We start from the raw sequence: 17,911 nt of genomic DNA, 5'->3' as shown, positions 1-17,911 counted from the left end.
CGTATGATTACTTATAATTCACTAGAAGAAAAATATTTCCCTGTGTTTTTTTCCATTAAAGTTATTTCACAGACTTTTTATTGTTTTACACTACTTCTTTTAATCTTCATCAGTTTGGTTCAGTTCTCACTCAGTCACTAGTAGTGTAGATATAAAGTCAATGCGAGTAGGCTACAGCGTTCAGTCGGTTCGGTTCGGTTCAGTTTCAGTCAGTACGGTTGTTTGTAGTCTTTTCTTTTGGATTGGAGTGGAAAAACTTTTGGTTGCCTGGCCTTAAATGCCTGATCCGTGATCCTGAATCCTGATCTCACTCTCCGACTCTCACTTCACTTCTCACTATACTACAGTCAACGCTGATACCATGGTGGAAGGAAAATACCGTACTAGTCTACTTCTAAAGAAGATGAATAACATAAAACAGGGGAATAATAATGTTGATCGGTTATAACATAGACTAACCAACAATAACTATTTTCTCCCTAAAACGAATAAAAAATAAAATTTTTAACAGTACTTACTCATTATTAAACAAGTATATGACATAGGCTATCATAAAAAAAACCAAATCATTGTAGGACTAATGAAATTATTTTTGTAAGGTCAGTAAGATTGAAAATTTCATTATGAAGGTTAATTACAAGTCTCAAGTCCTATATTTAGTTCTTTACTACATCTTAATTTGTGGGATTACTCAAAACTAATTTATCAGGGTTTTTATTCGTTACTTTTAGAGACAGGCAAGAGTGTTAAAAGGGAATTTTTGGTTTGTTGAGGGTAATTTTTAGAAAAAGCGGGTAATTCTTTGCTTTGGAGGGGGTAATCGGGCCATTGTGGATTGGCAACACTGGTGCAGACTGTCTGCTCCTGCTGTCTACTGACTTGTGACTCGACTAGATCAAAGTGACCAAGAATCTGACAGATTACGGTTTTGGTTCTGAATTTAACAACACAAATTCGACACTCCACCACCCAAACCCGAGTTGATTTTGATATGTAGCTCAGGAATAATTCATACTTATATCGTAATAGTTGTGTAATTTTTGTGTTTTAAATGCATCCAGTTGAAATATAATTTGTTACGTGATGTGTAGGTTACCTTGGATAGCACCTTATCTTTTAGCCACTACGCCTTTGTAAGTAAAAGGACTTTTCTTTTTATTAATAATTGTAGAACAAATTTAGCATTACAGACTTTGTTTTGATTCCTGTTATGTAAACTAAGTTTTAGCTCAGAGAATGATTTTAATTGTTTAAATTGGCATAGTAAGGTGATCATTATGAGCCAAGATTGGGCAATTTACATGATTGTTAACTTACAAGGTAGGGGCTAGCCTACAACGTAAAGTAGTATTGTGAAATTTCATGATTATTTCTAAACTATGAATTGGGAAGCAATAACTTTGATATCCTCCCTTCCTAATTAACTACCAAAGGGTGTTTGATAGGCTCTAGGCAGGCCTAGCCTAGACCTTCTTATACTGATATTTTTAGGCTAAAATTACCTAATCACACCTGGCTTTACCCTGGGGCTTATCCAGGGTTAGTGTATGTGAAGGTTAGGACACATCTTTTTGCTTTCGATGTTCTAAAATGACCCTGACCTAGGTTTTGCCGTGAAGACTGTAGCGTACCTTTTTACCTCCTCCTTTGCTTGAGACCAGTTTGTAGTGGGTAAGATGCATCAAAAGAAAAAGTATAACTTATACAATGTAGGCCTAGGCAACATATTTACTTACATTTACAACATTTCTGTGGAAGGATTATAGGTTTCCCACAAATGGCGCAGGCAATGGTCTTGAGACATAAAAATCATCCTCTAAAATCTACCTCAACTTTTAGCAGGGCTATTATCTCATGATGCTCTTAAGATTCAAAGCAAACTTATTGCCTTTGAGATGTTTGGTCCTATCTTTGTGCTTATTGTGTAGTGCTGAGAGCCATAACTGGAGGTGTTCTTAGTCTTACAAAGCCGGCGGAAGGAAATATCAATTTTAGTTTTGTATCTAGTGTTGTGGCATTGCATTTCATTCTTTGTGTTGAATTCGCACTGGTTATCATGGGCGTAACTTAGGTAGGCCTACAGATGATTGGTTGTTATTAGCCTACTGTTAGCAGTCCATAAAAAAAGTTGCCTACAATAATCCAGTCATAGTCAGCTTCTTCCTAATTTAAGAAATTAAGTTATTACATTTATATTTATTAAATGTCTCTATTAAGTAAGTTTATCTATTAGCCTACAACGATTCAGTGTCTGTACAACCATAGACAAAAAGAATTAAATATAGACTGTCAGCCGTGCTGCGGTTACCATGGTTACCATAGGTTCCGGCGCACACCGCTGTAGTTTACGTAGCGCGTACGCCGTAAATACATGGCGCTCCAAGCGGTGTGCGCCAGAAGCTATGGTAACCGCAGCACAGCTGACGGTCTATATTTAATTCTTTTTGTCTATGGTACAACTTAATACTAGGCTTGTTGCTCATTCTTGAAATAGGTAAAACAGGCTCTTTCTTCTCTAAAAATATGTTTTGTTACCGTACTTTATAAAGTAGGTATGGTACCTAGTTGAGAATTAAACATTTTACCATTCCTAAGCTCTCTATATAGGGGAAGTATCTATTAGTTAAAGATCTGTTGTAATTTGTCCTTTGAAATACAATATATATTTGTTTTCAGATGATGGCATTCCGTGTACGGGTGTTGCACTCCATAGTACTGACTGTAGTGGGCGTATCGTTTATCGTCTACTCCTCATACTATGCAAACCCTGTACAGTTGTATCACATTGAACAACCTCATGAAGGTAAGTCTCACCATACCCTCTTGTGTCTAGACTAATTATTATACGGTACCGAAATACTGTAACTAGAACCAAAATTATCATACATTTTGTGTTAAAATGAGTTAAGTGTGCACATAGATTTAATTTGTTGAATCAGTGGTACTAGATTCAAGTTAGAAAGGGCTGTGACCCAACTCAAGAAGGTTAACCAACATAACTTGAATCTTTCACTGAACTAAATTGGCAGTGGCTATTCGCACGTCAGACGTGCGCCGCTACCACGCACGTACCATGCGCTATCATTCATATAACAAGTATAAATAAGTATTCATACAATAAGTAACTTAAATACATTTAAGTTTATTTATAGAAGTCTATGTTGTCGAGTTATAAAGTTGTCAGGGATACGAGCCTTCTCAATAAAAAAAAACCAAAAAAAACAATAGATAGGAACCATCATCATTTTGTGAAACTAATGAGCGAGGTGGTACTTTTTTAAATCATAGAAGCATGTTTGATCAATCTTTAGTTTGAAGTTCATTATTTGTGATGGTTAGTTTACCTTATCTAAGACATCACATTATTCATTATTCATTATTGCGGACAATTTCTAGCACTATTATTAAAAAAACAAAAGTTTTTCTGACGGGATCTGGAATCTTTGCCAGATAGTCCTCTCCATTGGGGTTGTTTAAATACATTTAAGTTTATTTATAGAAGTCTATGTTGTTGAGTTATAAAGTATATAACAGTCAGTAACACTGATTTAATGATTTCTCAATTTTGTCTAAAAGTTTGCATGTGGATTTCTTGACTATTCAACTAATATTTCAACATACACCAGATATTTTTTTACATTATCTTGAATCTCTCACTCCCATATAGGCTACATTAGGACCTCAATAGCTCTTACTTTAATATCTTTAATACCTTGATTCGCTATCTTATTTCTTGCAATACTAAAAGTACCTTTTTAGGTAAGTTGAAAGTTATAATTTTTTAACTTTGATAAGTCAAATTTAACTGTTATAGGATCAATAATACTCGGCCTCTTTATTCAAATTTTCTCATTCACGAACGACCCTTGACAACTCAAAAGTTTACCTAAGTTTAAGTTCTCATGATGTGACTCCACCACTTGAAATTTTATTTATTGAGCAAGCCAGCTTTGTTTTGACCGAGACATGAATCCATATTCTTTGTTTGTTTGACTAGTACTGTTAGCCTGCAAGTTATTGAGATTATTTTGTGAGCGTCTGACGCATCGTTAACTAGGGTGAGAGTAAAACATTGACAGACAACAAAAAATAGAAAAGTAATAAAGGTTAACCTGTTATAGAAAAAGCGAAACTCTCCCACAAAATCTACCTATCATCTTATACAGTATAGACTAGTATAAAAATCAGAAGTAGCCAGGAGTTAATTAGGAATAGTAGTAGGTTGAGGGTGAATTGTTAAACAAAAGAGATTTATAAATGCAGAGTTTACAGACGTGGACCCAATTTAAGTTTAACCCAAATTATTAGGCCTACACTATTGCTGTTTAATAAATAATACTCTGTGTATAATTACATAGTTGTTGTTTTGTATTATTACAGTAGGTATTTAAAACCAGTACGGTAACTGGAAAATTCCTTTGTTGTGTTGTATTTTTATGTTCTGAACCTATTTGTTGTTGAGATATTTAAAATATAAAATTTCAAATAGTTGCCATTTTAACTTGGTACAAATTTGATACTTTGTTTAGCTTTTGTGACACCACTTGTCACCACTCAAGCACCTACTAAGTTTGAAGTAAATTCTTAAGTATTTCCAAAATTATGTAGGCTATACATTTGTAAATATTACATACATACGGACTTACAGAAAACCGGACATCTTGGACCTATTTATAGGATTTTTTTGGGTACACAAAATCTTTCAAGGAAGTTGGTATACACCTTGTACAAGCAAGACTGAATTAACAATCATAAGAGATCAGACAAATTTTATATTTAAAAAATGTTTAAATACTACCTTCAAGACATTTTTATAATTATTCTTTTAATATCATTTATTTTATAAACATAATCAAATCAAGCAAACCCACATCATGGTATACACCTTGTACAAGCAAGACTGAATTAACAATCTTGAGGGATCAGAAGAATTTTATATAAAAAAAATATTTAAATAGGCCTACTACCTTCATGACATTTTTAGAATTATTCTTTTAATATTATTTTATAAACATAATCAAATCAAGCAAACCCACATCATCTTTGTTTTAGTGAATTTCCTATATACCGTAGGGAATAAACTAAAACCGTAGGTCTCATGGTAATACATGGACCTGGGACCGATTTACTTTTTCGCTTTGATTCCCCAAAGGCCAAAAGCACCATCCGTTCAAATTCATATATATAATGTATGTATAGCCTATGTGTGTCCATTAGCACAATAACTCTAGCAAAAATGATTCGGTTTCGATGAAATTTTGTAGAAAAAAGTAAATGTAATTTTATTCAAATGAGTTCGCAAACAAACATTGTTCGGACCATGAGATCGGGGTTTTAATAGGGGTATTTATGGGACAAAAATTGGTTTTTCTCACTTTTGACCCTGAAAGCATAAAATTTCCCAATTTCTCTCTAGACCATTTTGAAGATCTTAAAAACAAATAATTTAGTACCGGTATATTGAAGTTCGAGCTGTTATTGTATGGTTATTGGTTACGGAGAAGATAAAAAAAATTGTAAATTTAAAATTACCATGTTATTCTTATGGAGAATAAGTAAACTAAACTGTTGTAGTTTGCTTGTTTATGGATATATCTTCATCAAACATGGAAAATCTATTTATTTTATACTAAGCTATTTATTAATCTGTTTTACTATAAAAAAAAAAACACACACACTTTTTTACCCTCCCTGTAGTAGGAAACCTAGGTACTTGTTAAACCTAATGTTATTGAAATAGATTTAATTGAAAATCAAATTCGGTAAATGGGAATTCGTTTAGTTTGCATGTTTGCCATGGTGGGGTTATTTAGTTTTAAGTTACCTATATATTAATTTCTGATTGCCAAACACAGTATGTCTTAAATCTAGGCCTACTGATTAATAAATGGGTTAACCGACCATATGCCTGTTTTTATATTATGAAATTTGGCAAATTGTGTAATGTCAATGTGATTACAAATATTAAACTTGATAACAATAATTTTATGTCCTCCTTCTTGCGGAAATTTCTGCAATTGTTTAACTACCACAATTAAATAGGCCTACTATTTTCAGTTTGAAGCTTTTGCCCTCATAAAAATATACAGGGTGGCCCAAAAAAAGGTACGCATTATTTCACGGCAATTAATTATTATTTATTAGTTATACAAACTTTATCTTAAAACTAAGATTCCACCATTGTTAATACATATTCCATTCGTCTTTTCATGTTTTGAACCATTCCTGAACATATTGTGGAGTGATGTTCATTAAAACAGAAGAGTACCTTTTTTTGGGCCACCCTGTTAACTTAAACAAAAAAAAATTAAAACTTTATATCTGATGCAAATGTGTTAATATTTTTAGTAAAACTAAAATGTTTTTAAATGTTTTTTCTTTGACAAAATCTATCCAGTCACTACTGGTCATCGATGGATACATGGTATAAATACAGAAAAACTAGATTATATTGTTGTACCGGTATCACTAGATAATAGGAACCTTAAAAATATCTATGTACCTACTACAGATTTTATACCTATTTAGGTTTATATTAAATGAGTTACACCTATTTAATATTTCTAAACTCCCTGTAATATTCAGGTTAGAAAGTAAGTTTTTAATAAAATAATTACTAAACCCATATAATTTGGCCAAGAATTCGAGATTTGATTTTCTAAAAAAGTGTTTCAACAATTTAACATATCAAATCAAATTCATGCTGCGTTTTAATCAATGGCAAAGTGTAAGTTAGGGATTTGAATTTATTTTAAAGTGTTTTGACAGTCTAACACATACAATAACACTATCACGTTTGAGAGTGCTCCAACTAATGTTATACCATAAACAAGATTTTCAAATTTCTTCTATCTGATTTATAACATTACATTGATGCCCATCCTGATCTACAGTGGTCTAACAAATTGTAATTAGAGTCAAACAAGTTTTTATATTAATAAGTTGTTTTAAATTTAGCCTACTATCTGTGGTTATTTCCTAAAAAATATTGAGGAAGGCTAAAAGAAAACTTATAACATTTTTTTCTCTTCAGCAGTCATTGACATTATAGTTAGTTACGGAAAGTGCTAATCTTCTGTTTCTAATCAAACATTATTATGGCTGAGATAAATGTCTTCAAGACATGTTCACTTATCCCGCAGTTGTTATTTTTACACCTAACAATGTCCACTCCTACTACAGTAGTGTGACATAATCTTATAATGTTCATTCATGCTACAGCAGTTATTGCGTGTAAGTGTCAGATCCTCAGACCATGGTTTGTGGAAGGCTCATCTGATTGCATCACTACCTGAGGAGGGATAGTGATGCAATCCTATAGTCTGGTGAGTCTAGTACAACCTTGGCCCAAGGTTAGGAAGATGCTCCGAGGGTCCTTCAAAGAATTAGTCATAACTTTACTCATCATTACCTGTGTGAGGAATTTTCGATGCTTAGAATGATTCTATATGACTTGCTGGTTTTAATAAATAAAATAAAAATTGTTTAGTTTTTCTAGCAGGACTACACAGTGTATCAATGGTAATGGGTTTTGTTTCCTTTTATATTCATTCCCTTTCTAGAGTATTTTTCTAGGTTCTGTTTATGTGGCTAACTATAATACATTTAGAGAAGTTCTATATTTCTGTATAACTTTGGATATATGAAGATGTTTTCAATATTACCAGGTTGATTTATTTAATTTCTTTACCGGCTAAATTTAGTCATTGGTTCTTCAGACTTATTTAAATATTCTTTTACAGCTGATTTAAAGAATATAACGTAGAGAAATGTAAAGTTTAAGAACTCTTTAATTAGATTTGAAATTATTTATAAATGGCTCTGGGTTTAAATGTTTTGTTTTTCTTCTTACTTGTTTGGGAAGGGTTTAATGTTTAAATTAAGCAAGCATATTGAGTAGGCTTTTATGACTATAACTGGTTTCTCAGGAAATCAAAACATAATATAGAAGTTAACTGTGCCACCATTGGTTAGAAGACAGAAATTCATAGGTCCATAAGTTTGTTAATCCTAATAATACCTTACTATTCTTATAAGGAATTTCACAAGGATTGTATGGATTGAATAAAATAAAACCCATCCGAACATTCACAGATATTGCTATTATTTAAGCAAGTATATGTTGTTTTACAGGAAATGCAATGTTAGCCATTCCATGTTTTTCAACAGAAACTCATAAATTAAAGAATGAAAAGTCAGAGAAACAGTAGGTTCCTAATTCATAATTTTATAGATTATTGATATGAGAAGTTTTAAATAATACTCGTCACACTCTCTACAGTCCAGTGTTACGTAACATTGAAAAACTTACATAAAAGTTATTGCATTTTCTAAAAAATCACAAATCAAACTTCCATTGAAGGGTTTATACAGACATTTTATACTGACAACTTTGTTTTTTATTTGAAAGTTAACGAAGGTTTTGAAAATTACTATACTGCTATTCAATACTGCTACAATACTGATGAAAATTACAATAACTGTGTTTGTATAATTTCTTATCATAGTTTTTGTTGTTGTAGTTTAATTTTTTATAGTGGGGTCGTATAGCTGCATATAGTGGCAGAATATTTCAGTTCTGGCAGACAGGCTGCAATTTTAGGTGGTTATAGTATACAAGTTTCTGAACCTAAAACCGCCCAGACCCCAATTTTTAAGGACCTCGGTCGTCCGTAATGACGTCATCAAAATGGCGGCCGTAAGAGGATGCTGGGTCCCCATGAATTGGCTATAACGACCGAATGCCTGAACCGATTTCCATGAAACTTGGCACACAAGTGCTTGAATACATTATCTCAGCCTGGGTTGAAAATGGTCAAGTTTCATCAAGTAATTTCAAAATGGCGGCTGATCAAAACTATTAAAAATTATTAGGAAAATAATTGTGAATTGGTTTATACAGGGAGAGTTTTAAAAGAGTTCCCCCCCTACTTTTTTATACATTTCTTAAGATATCAACTTTGAACCATGTAAGATCATTGTAGAGTAGCAAGAACTTCATTTTGACTGGGTTTACATTTTTGGCCGCCATCTTGGATCCGCCATTTTGGAAACAAAGTTATTTTTCAAATGTAAAGATAGGGTTGTGACCCACCGTTTCAAACAAGACCTTTACGCTGAATACGATGCTGCAATCCGTTAAAAAAAATGTTGATCCATTCTAAAATTATGAGAACATTTTATAACTTTATTTTTAGTCCATTATAACATTGTGGATTTACAAACTAAGGCCATAATCTCAAAATAGTGCTAGATAAGGATAAGTGGACACCACCATTCATTGTTGACCTATTTCAACTCGGTTATGACGGATGTATTTTTTTCAGCCGCCATCTTGGAACCGCCATTTTGAAATGTGATAAATTATTTTAAATATGAAGGTGGTGTTGTGACCCATCATTTTGAACTACTTTTTTATGTTAAATTCAATGCCGCAATCCGTTTTTCATTGTCATGTTTGGTTTTTGAAATATTGACATTTAAAATAAAAATAATTGTTATATTTTATCAAGAAAGCTTGATAACGAAAAACGGATACAATAAAAACTAGTCGAAATGAAGTAATCGCTACTCTACAATTATCTGACGTGGTTCGGAGTTGATATCTTAAGAAATGTATAAAAAAGTAGGGGGGAACTCATTTAAAACTCACCCTGTATAAAACAATTCACAATTATTTTCCTCATAATTTTTTTTAGTTTTGAACGGCCGCCATTTTGAAATGACTTTGATGAAACTTGACCATTTTCAACCCAGGCCGACATAATGTATTCAAGCACTTGTGTGCCAAATTTCATAAAAATCGGTTCAGGCATTCGGTCGTTATAGCCAACATGGGGACCCAGCATCCTCTTACGGCCGCCATTTTGATGACGTCATTACGGACGACCGAGGTCCTTAAAAATTGGGGTCTGGGCGGTTTTAGGTTCAGAAACTTGTATACTATAACCACCTAAAATTGCAGCCTATCTGCCAGAACTGAAATATTTTCCTGCTACCCAACCTGACTATTATGACTATTTCACCTTTTTCCCGTCTATGCAAAAAATTTTAAATTGTTATCCACTTCAAGCAGTAGGCCTACTGGTGACTATTTTAGGTTTAAAATTAACTTTCCATGACATAAATTTTTTTTTAAGAAAACTTATTATTCAGGTTTCAATTTTTTGCAAAACCTGCCAGCTCATAAATAATAAAAAGAGGGAAGACAATTTGAATAGGCAAATTAAAAAAAAAAAAAAAAAACACTAAAAGACTTTTTAATCAAATTTTCATTTTATTCCATAGAAGACTTAAAAAAATAAATACTGTAAAAATAAATAGCTTACATAATTTGAATTCCATAGCAAAATTAGGGGAACAATTTAAATTTTCACCATGAATAATAATAATTTTTTAATTTTTTGTATTTAAGTCCAGAAAATGTATATATGTTTTTTATTTTATTAACTGATCGTGTTCTTGTGATTGCAATAATCTTATATTTTTGTTTAAATATTTGCAGTTAGAATTTCTTCACTTTTTAAAGACACTATGTAAAAATACAGTATTCAAAAAATAAGTGTAACTTATAATCAAGTTAAGTTGATCTAGGTGTAAATAATTTCTTGTTTTCAGGCATTTATTGGTTACAAAACAGTCCAAAACACTTGTAACTTGTTTTATTTCAGATAATACAAAACTAATTGTTTGTAGACCTACCACAAATTATAATATTTTTAACTACTGTAAGCTTTTTAGCTTAGGATTGTTTTTTACATTACTTCAGGCTATTCCTAGAGGTTGAGCCATTGCCACTTAAATAAAATCCATTGCTGATTGGCAGACTAGAAATCCTAATAGGCTACCATGTATTTTCCTATACACCGATCAATTTTGAAAAACCTATTCATCGGGTGAATGCACCAATGCAGTTCATGGGGAATGGCTCATCAAATCAATGACCAACTTGAGGAAAAGAGCTACTTGATAAAGCCGCAATAACAATGAATATTTTATCAGATGAATTGATTAGCGTTAAAGGGGCAGTAGTCACAAATCTCATACTACTCTTAGTTGATAAGACGATCGATGAGATACTTTGAAGTTTGCTATATGGCTGCAAATCACAATATGGTGATTTGTATTGAACTTAATTAATTATCACATGTATTATAACAGTGTTGAGTTAAAATATCACTTGTATTACATCGGTGTTGACCTAAATTTTTGCTTGTATTGTAAGGGTATTGAGCTTATGAAATGGATCTAATAAATATTTTTATTTTTGCCATAATTAATGTTTTATGACTATCATTCTCACACCCAAATTATCACCATGTCCTGATGTGAACTGCAGCTCATTAAAATATCTTATTCTTGAATAACTGCTACCAATAGTCGGCAATCAATACTGCAAACCTTCATTAAACCCGACTAATTGGGGTTCCAAGATGGTTAGATTAATGAAGCCATCCTAATAATATGAAGAAAGTTAGTGCTATTCCAGGACCTTTTGGTACACCTTGTACAAATAATGTTATAACGTGGAATTATTATTTATTACATTAATGTCATACAAATAAATTTTGATAGAGGTACACAATATTACAATTACTAAAACTGTTCTTCCATTTTAAATGAGCTAAAATGTATGAATTTGATTTCAATGAATAATGATAATTATAATGGGTAATGATTCTTAAGTAGGTACATAAAAGATTAATTAACAAAAACTATTTGTAGGCTAGATCAATGCAGCAAGAAGCAATAGACAAAAGATCATTTTTTAATTCCTTTTTTAATTTGTTAATATTATATTTTAACAAATACTATTAGGTTTTTTTTAATTATTTGGTAGGCAATCCTTCTTCTTATTGGTGGTCTTTTTATTGTAAGCCAAAATACGGATGTTGCTATTTTATCCTAGCATTCTTCTCATATTATAACAGGGCTGTGTGGATAGTCAGACATATTTTCCTACCTTTTGAAATGTATTATGTTGGGCAAAGACTACAAGTAGTTCTAGGTTTTGAATAAATTCATAAGTCGTAACACTAACATCCTTCTTTGGTCCCAGTATTGTTCTTTTCAACCCTCTTCTGTTAAACAAGGATTTGAGTTAAGGTTTTCTTTGTCAAACTTAATTTAAAGATTGAAATATGACCTTTAACAAAATAACCAGTCACTATCCAATAGTAAAATCAAAGTAAATACAGCTGAGCCTTGATAAATAAAAACTTAAAGAATAAAAATATTTGATAAATACAATTTTTCTAATTTCCCTAGAACGTTTCATCCGACATGTCAAAGATTTTACAGCTAGTATCTTGATTAATTATACTTATACGATCTGTTGTGCTTTGGTATTAGCTCTAGAATTCTAAGGTTCAGCAGAAAACGCTTTATTATTCTGAAGGGTAGGTGTTTTAAACCTTTATAAATCAACAAGAATTTAAAGATGAACCTCAACCATCTGAGCCTTGGTATTTTGAAATACTTTACAAATCAAATTTTACCTATTGACCTTTATAAGGGTTCTACTGTAGTGTTTTTTGGTTTTTGTTTTTTATAACCATAAAATCAAATCAAATCAATTTATTGTTGTAGGCCTAGATATTTCACAATGTATTAACAATCGTCACAAAATACATAATGCTGTTATTAATACAGAATATGAATACTTACATGTAATCAATCAATATAATAAGACCTAGTACAAATATATATACAGTATATATATAGCCTATATAAAATACAGGCACAATTAAATAGAAATATTTTGACATGTAAAAAAATCCTCCACTGTATATGGGCATTTTAGTATTAAATGTGTTTTCATTTTTGATTTGAAAGTGTTGAAGGACAACCCCCAAGACTCCACTATATATTGCTCCAATATGTGGAGCAATTTATTAAACAAATTATCTGTCATGTATTGTATGTTTGTTTGACTCTTTGAGTATTTACAAAGCACTGTTTGTAAGTTGTTTTTAAATCTGGTTTCATAATTATGTTTATGTGAATTTTCTAAAAAAATGATTTTTTACATACAACAGAACTTGAAGAATATATATTTCAGGTAAAGTTAAAATTTTGAAATGTTTAAATATATTTATATATAGGTTTACAGTGAGTTCTAGAGCGTACACCACTTACAAGCCTTATCACCCTTTTTTGCAATTTAAATAACTTTTTGGTATATGATTGGAAACCCCACACCAATATTCCATAACTCAATAAACTATGTATCTGTGTAGCTTTGTATAACTATACACTGTTATCATAACATCTTGTGTTACACAACCTTTTAATCTTCTTAAGCAGTTGGCCTATACACCTTTCGACAGCTTGGTTGAGGTTATGTCAAAGTGATCCTTCCAATCTAGTTTTGAATTTAAATTAATTCCAAGAAATTTTAAAGGTTTTATCTCATTTAATAGGAGCTGCCTATTTGAAAAACAAATTTCCAAATCTTGCAATTTATTTAGATTTAGGATTAAAATGCAATTTAATTGCAATTTATTTAAATATCTACACACATGATTTTAGACACCTAGATTTTTTTGGTAGGTACTTTTTACTACTAGGTACTACTAACTTACCGTAGGTATTTTTGTACCTGGTACCTATATAAATTGATAAGCCCAATTAAATTGTAAAAATATAAAATCCTGTTCAACACAAAATTAAAGTTATAAGGGGCAAGGGGTTGCTGGCAATACAATTTTAAGATTTATATATTGATATGTTAAAAGGTGTTTGTCAATTAACACTCTTAGGTGAATATTATAATTATAGTACGTTGTGCAGTTATGTAAAACTTAATAGCCCAAAAATAAAGCTTTACATTTTTTAAAGAGGTGTCGGCCTCTTTTAACATTGCATTGGCCTGTCCACCTAGGCCTCGGGCCTGTGCGTGGAACATATCCAACAAAGCAAGAGGTGAGTTGGTACAGTACAAGGGTGAACTTGAACTGTATTGATCAAAAGTAGTGGCAGGTAGCAGGATCCGAACCCATGACATCACTGCCTTGGGCCCGAAATCTGTGGCGCTACCAACTGAGCCACCAACTCACTAATCCGAGGAATTCCCAAAGAAAACTTAAAGTTCTCGACCCAAACCTAAAATTGTACTGCTCTTCTTCGCTGAAATTTAAAGGAAACTGAGATTATCAGATCAATCACTCATAACATCTTACAATGCACAAAGTAGGAAGACTGCTGTGTCATCACAATAATAACTTAACCTAAACTATAACTTATAAAGTTAACATAACTAAAATATCTTATAAAATAACTAGAAAAGACTTTAGGATTCAACATATTATTTTAAAAAGCATCTTTACAAAACTCTTTTATTGTGAAGTACCACAAATGGTCTATTGTCTGTAGTATGGCTTTTTCAACAGAAGTTCATGTAAAGGTTCTAGGCTAAATTCTTTGGGTTATTATTTAATAAAATGCTGTATGATTCATTTAAAACTTTTACCGTCATGTATTTTGGAAAATTTTCATAGAATGAAAGCCTATGCCAAGGAAATTTTCATTTGTTATGATGTTTTGTTGGATATTTATGATTGAATTTACAGTGATAACACATTTCATTACTTTAGTTAAAATACCGATTTCTTTAAATAAATATCTACAGCTTGTACTTTTACTTCGAGCCATAGTCCTCACTATTGATTTTTGAGCATTAAACACAGTTTTCGATTGGGCATAGCATCCTTAAAGTATTGTGCTATATCTAATTATTGATTCAATGTAGGTGAGATATACCATTTTACATATATCCATTGATATTTTATTAATAATTACACTTAATGCATACCTAAACGAATTTAACTTTTTAGACAGATATTGAATATGATTTCCCCACTTAAGTTTATAATCAAGGTGTATTCCTAGAACCTTGCGGGTATTGAATTATTTTATATCTCCTCAGGTTGAGGTTTTAAACTTGTTTTTATTCTCACAATTTTTATTTTTTAATTGCATTAAGTGTGTTTTAGAACCATTCATTAACCAAATTTCTTAGTTCATCCACAGTTTTTTAAATAGATTTTTCTAATTTCTCAGGTAAGCTAGCTAAACTCTGTCCCTTTTCATAAAAAAAATATTGATTCTTTACCAAGGGTATTCTCTAAAATGCCGTTCTGTAGTTAAATAACAAATGTTTAAACTAATTATGCCGTTTGATTGACTCAATACTAAGTCCCACGCCTACTCTCGGTATGGTTGGTTTGGGTAATGGAAGTGTGTTTCCTTCAGCAATTTTCAAATCATTGTTGCTTACATAATGCATCTGGTATTGATCCTTAAATATAAACTAGTATTGTTGCTATTGACATTTTGTTTATAAATACTTAAAGCTAATTAGTCATGAGTAAGGTGAACTCTATTATGTAACTTGAACTTGCAAAATATCAATGTGTTTGTTGTTGTGGGCTATTGTTGTCTTTGTTGTGATCATCGATACAGTATTATTACTGGGATATGAGAAAGCGAAATGATTGATTGATGCAGTAAAGAATTGATTTTATAGGTTTATCAACATTAACATGTGCATCAAAACAAAAACAATTTACACTTCATTATGGCCTTAGATTACTATCAGCAGTAAGTCTTAGTTCTACAACTTTACCACCAAAAGACAAGAGAGGAAATCAGTCAACAGGCTTTGATTTAAAATTGATAAAAAATCACCAATAACTATAAAATCAAAAGGCATAACAGATTCACTCTTGGATTGGAGTAGTTTCGGTACTGAACTTGGAAAGGCCTATTAGGGTCTGCTATAAATTGTCTGTTTTAATGTTCCCAAATGATAAAAGCACTATTTACATATTTATATCTTATCCTTCCCTTACACAGTCAACATAGTGTCTTTGAACATTTAAATATAGAAACCTCACTCTCAGAACGCAGGGAAATATTAGTGATTAATATTGGCAACACTGTATGACAGCTGATGCTCCTCTACAATACTTTATCCTACTCCTACCCACTTGATGTTGTTAACTCTGTAGCTCAAGCGCTCCAGAGATAATATTGATTTCATATATGTGTAAATTTTTTAAGTAAATAAGATAATTTGAACTTTGCAAACACAAAGCTAATAGTTAAATACAAGACATTTCTAATTTTCTTATTTAAAGTTAGATATATTACAGTATCTTCTTTGTCCAAAAACAAATCACATATTTTCATTTTCATAATGATGTGTACATCAGTACCCATACAAGTTATGAATACCCACAAAGTACTGAACTTAGTACTCTTTCCCTCATACTATTTTTATAGAATATAAACTGACTAATGCACGCTGTTAGGTTACAGATGCATCTTTTACAAAGGAAGGAAATAAACTATTAGTGAGCTTAAAGTTGCATTTGCCAAAGTAATCTTGTGCACTTTCATAGCAAGTGACTCAGTTGTACAGGAATCTAAATTAAGTGCTATTGTTGGCTTGTGAGCTGTTAACAGAGTTATTCGCACACATAAAACTGTTATGTTCCTACGTTGTTATGGTAATGCTATTTGTGACTGCTAGCCTAGAGTTTATCACATTCGTCTTACCTCAATTAAAAAAATTTCCTTCTTCAAAACCACTGTTTAGGAGATTTAATTTCATTAATTCTTTTAATGGCTCGCTTTAATTTTAACCTTATTATTTTTCTATACTATTACTTTTAGAATATGGTATTTCCCCATACCAATATGGTAGCATATGGTAGTTTTTTTAGAATATGGTATAAATCCTTCACAATGGTATAAATAAGTAACAATAAATTGACTTATATTATAGAGGACACTCTGTACATAAATTACATACATCTGCACCATCATCGCTTGAAATCGATAACCTGTTATTATCTTGATGAATGTCAGACATATTATCATTATTGAGTCAAGAGATATTTTTTTAGTTGTGTTGCCATGCCTCTTTGATCTCCTTTTGTTGCTAAAATTTCTTCTCTTTCGATCAGATGTATACTCGGTCTATACCAAAATCAAATAATAAATGTGTTAAAAATCTAAAAACATTTTAAAAATTGTATTACTACCTTAAGTAGCATGGCTATGTGCAGATATGCATATGATATAATATAACACATATGGTGATAGTATAGAATCCGTTTATTAAATAGAGGTAGTTATGCAATAAAGAGAAAGTTCTCCTCAATTAAGAAACAAGTTTTGTTTTTGTTTCATAGGCAGGATTTAGGTGGGCTCCGAATCACCAGGTTATATAGCTAAAAGCCATAAGTCATTGGCTGGATTTGAACCTTGACCTTCATGACAGCCCACAAGACCAACTGTGTCTCAAGGTGTTTTCACTAACTATAATCTGTTGTTTTTTTTCAGAACCAGTCACCAACCAATCTAAGCCTACGGCCGAAGCGATAAAGGTTGACGTTAAAGAAAATGAAATACCAGCAGCCAAACCATCCCCTGAGAAGGTGGATCCTAAACCAGTGGTGATACAGAAAATCCCACTCAAGGCGGAGTTGGAGGTTCCTTTGAACAAAACCAAGGGTGGTTACCTGACACGAAGCATCTACGCGGCGGGACACAACTTAAGTGTGCCAGAGCTATGTACGGAGCTCGGGGCTAAGGTTCGGCTGTTCGTTATGATCACCTCGGCTCCTGATCACTACGCTGCACGAATGGCCGTACGTCAGACTTGGGGACACTTTGCTCAACGCAAGGACGTAAGTGTATAACAAAGATTTGTGTAGAGTTCTTGCATGAGGAGAGTAGAATATTGTCCATCCTATTGATTTAATATAAAATAGTTTTAATCAGTTTGTATTAAATAACACTGTAGTGGTGTTCAAAGTATAATTGTTTTGCTAACTTGTCAGTCTCGTTGCCAAGATCCGTCTTAACAGCCGCAAACTACTTCTCTGTTTCTGCTGTAAAGTTG

At 32.0% G+C, this 17,911-nt stretch overlaps 1 protein-coding gene across 1 annotated transcript in view; it reads left to right on the top strand.

Moving 5' to 3' along the window:
* Positions 1-871: 871 nt before the first annotated feature.
* Positions 872-17,911, top strand: part of LOC128998160 (beta-1,3-galactosyltransferase 5-like) — a 29,652-nt gene continuing 12,612 nt past the window's right edge. Inside the window, exons 1-3 of the mRNA XM_054424172.1 lie at positions 872-1,133; positions 2,677-2,803; positions 17,350-17,696. Of these exons, the coding sequence (XP_054280147.1) occupies positions 2,677-2,803; positions 17,350-17,696 (474 nt within the window). The 5' untranslated portion in view covers positions 872-1,133. The remainder of the gene's footprint in view (positions 1,134-2,676; positions 2,804-17,349; positions 17,697-17,911) is intronic.

Source organism: Macrosteles quadrilineatus, unplaced genomic scaffold, assembly GCF_028750875.1.
Source record: "Macrosteles quadrilineatus isolate MER2022 unplaced genomic scaffold, UCM_ALF_1.0 Scaffold_7__1_contigs__length_78375512, whole genome shotgun sequence".
Lineage (NCBI taxonomy): Eukaryota > Metazoa > Arthropoda > Insecta > Hemiptera > Cicadellidae > Macrosteles > Macrosteles quadrilineatus.
Note: the sequence above shows the minus strand (reverse complement) of the source record. Positions and strands in the feature narration are given on the sequence as shown.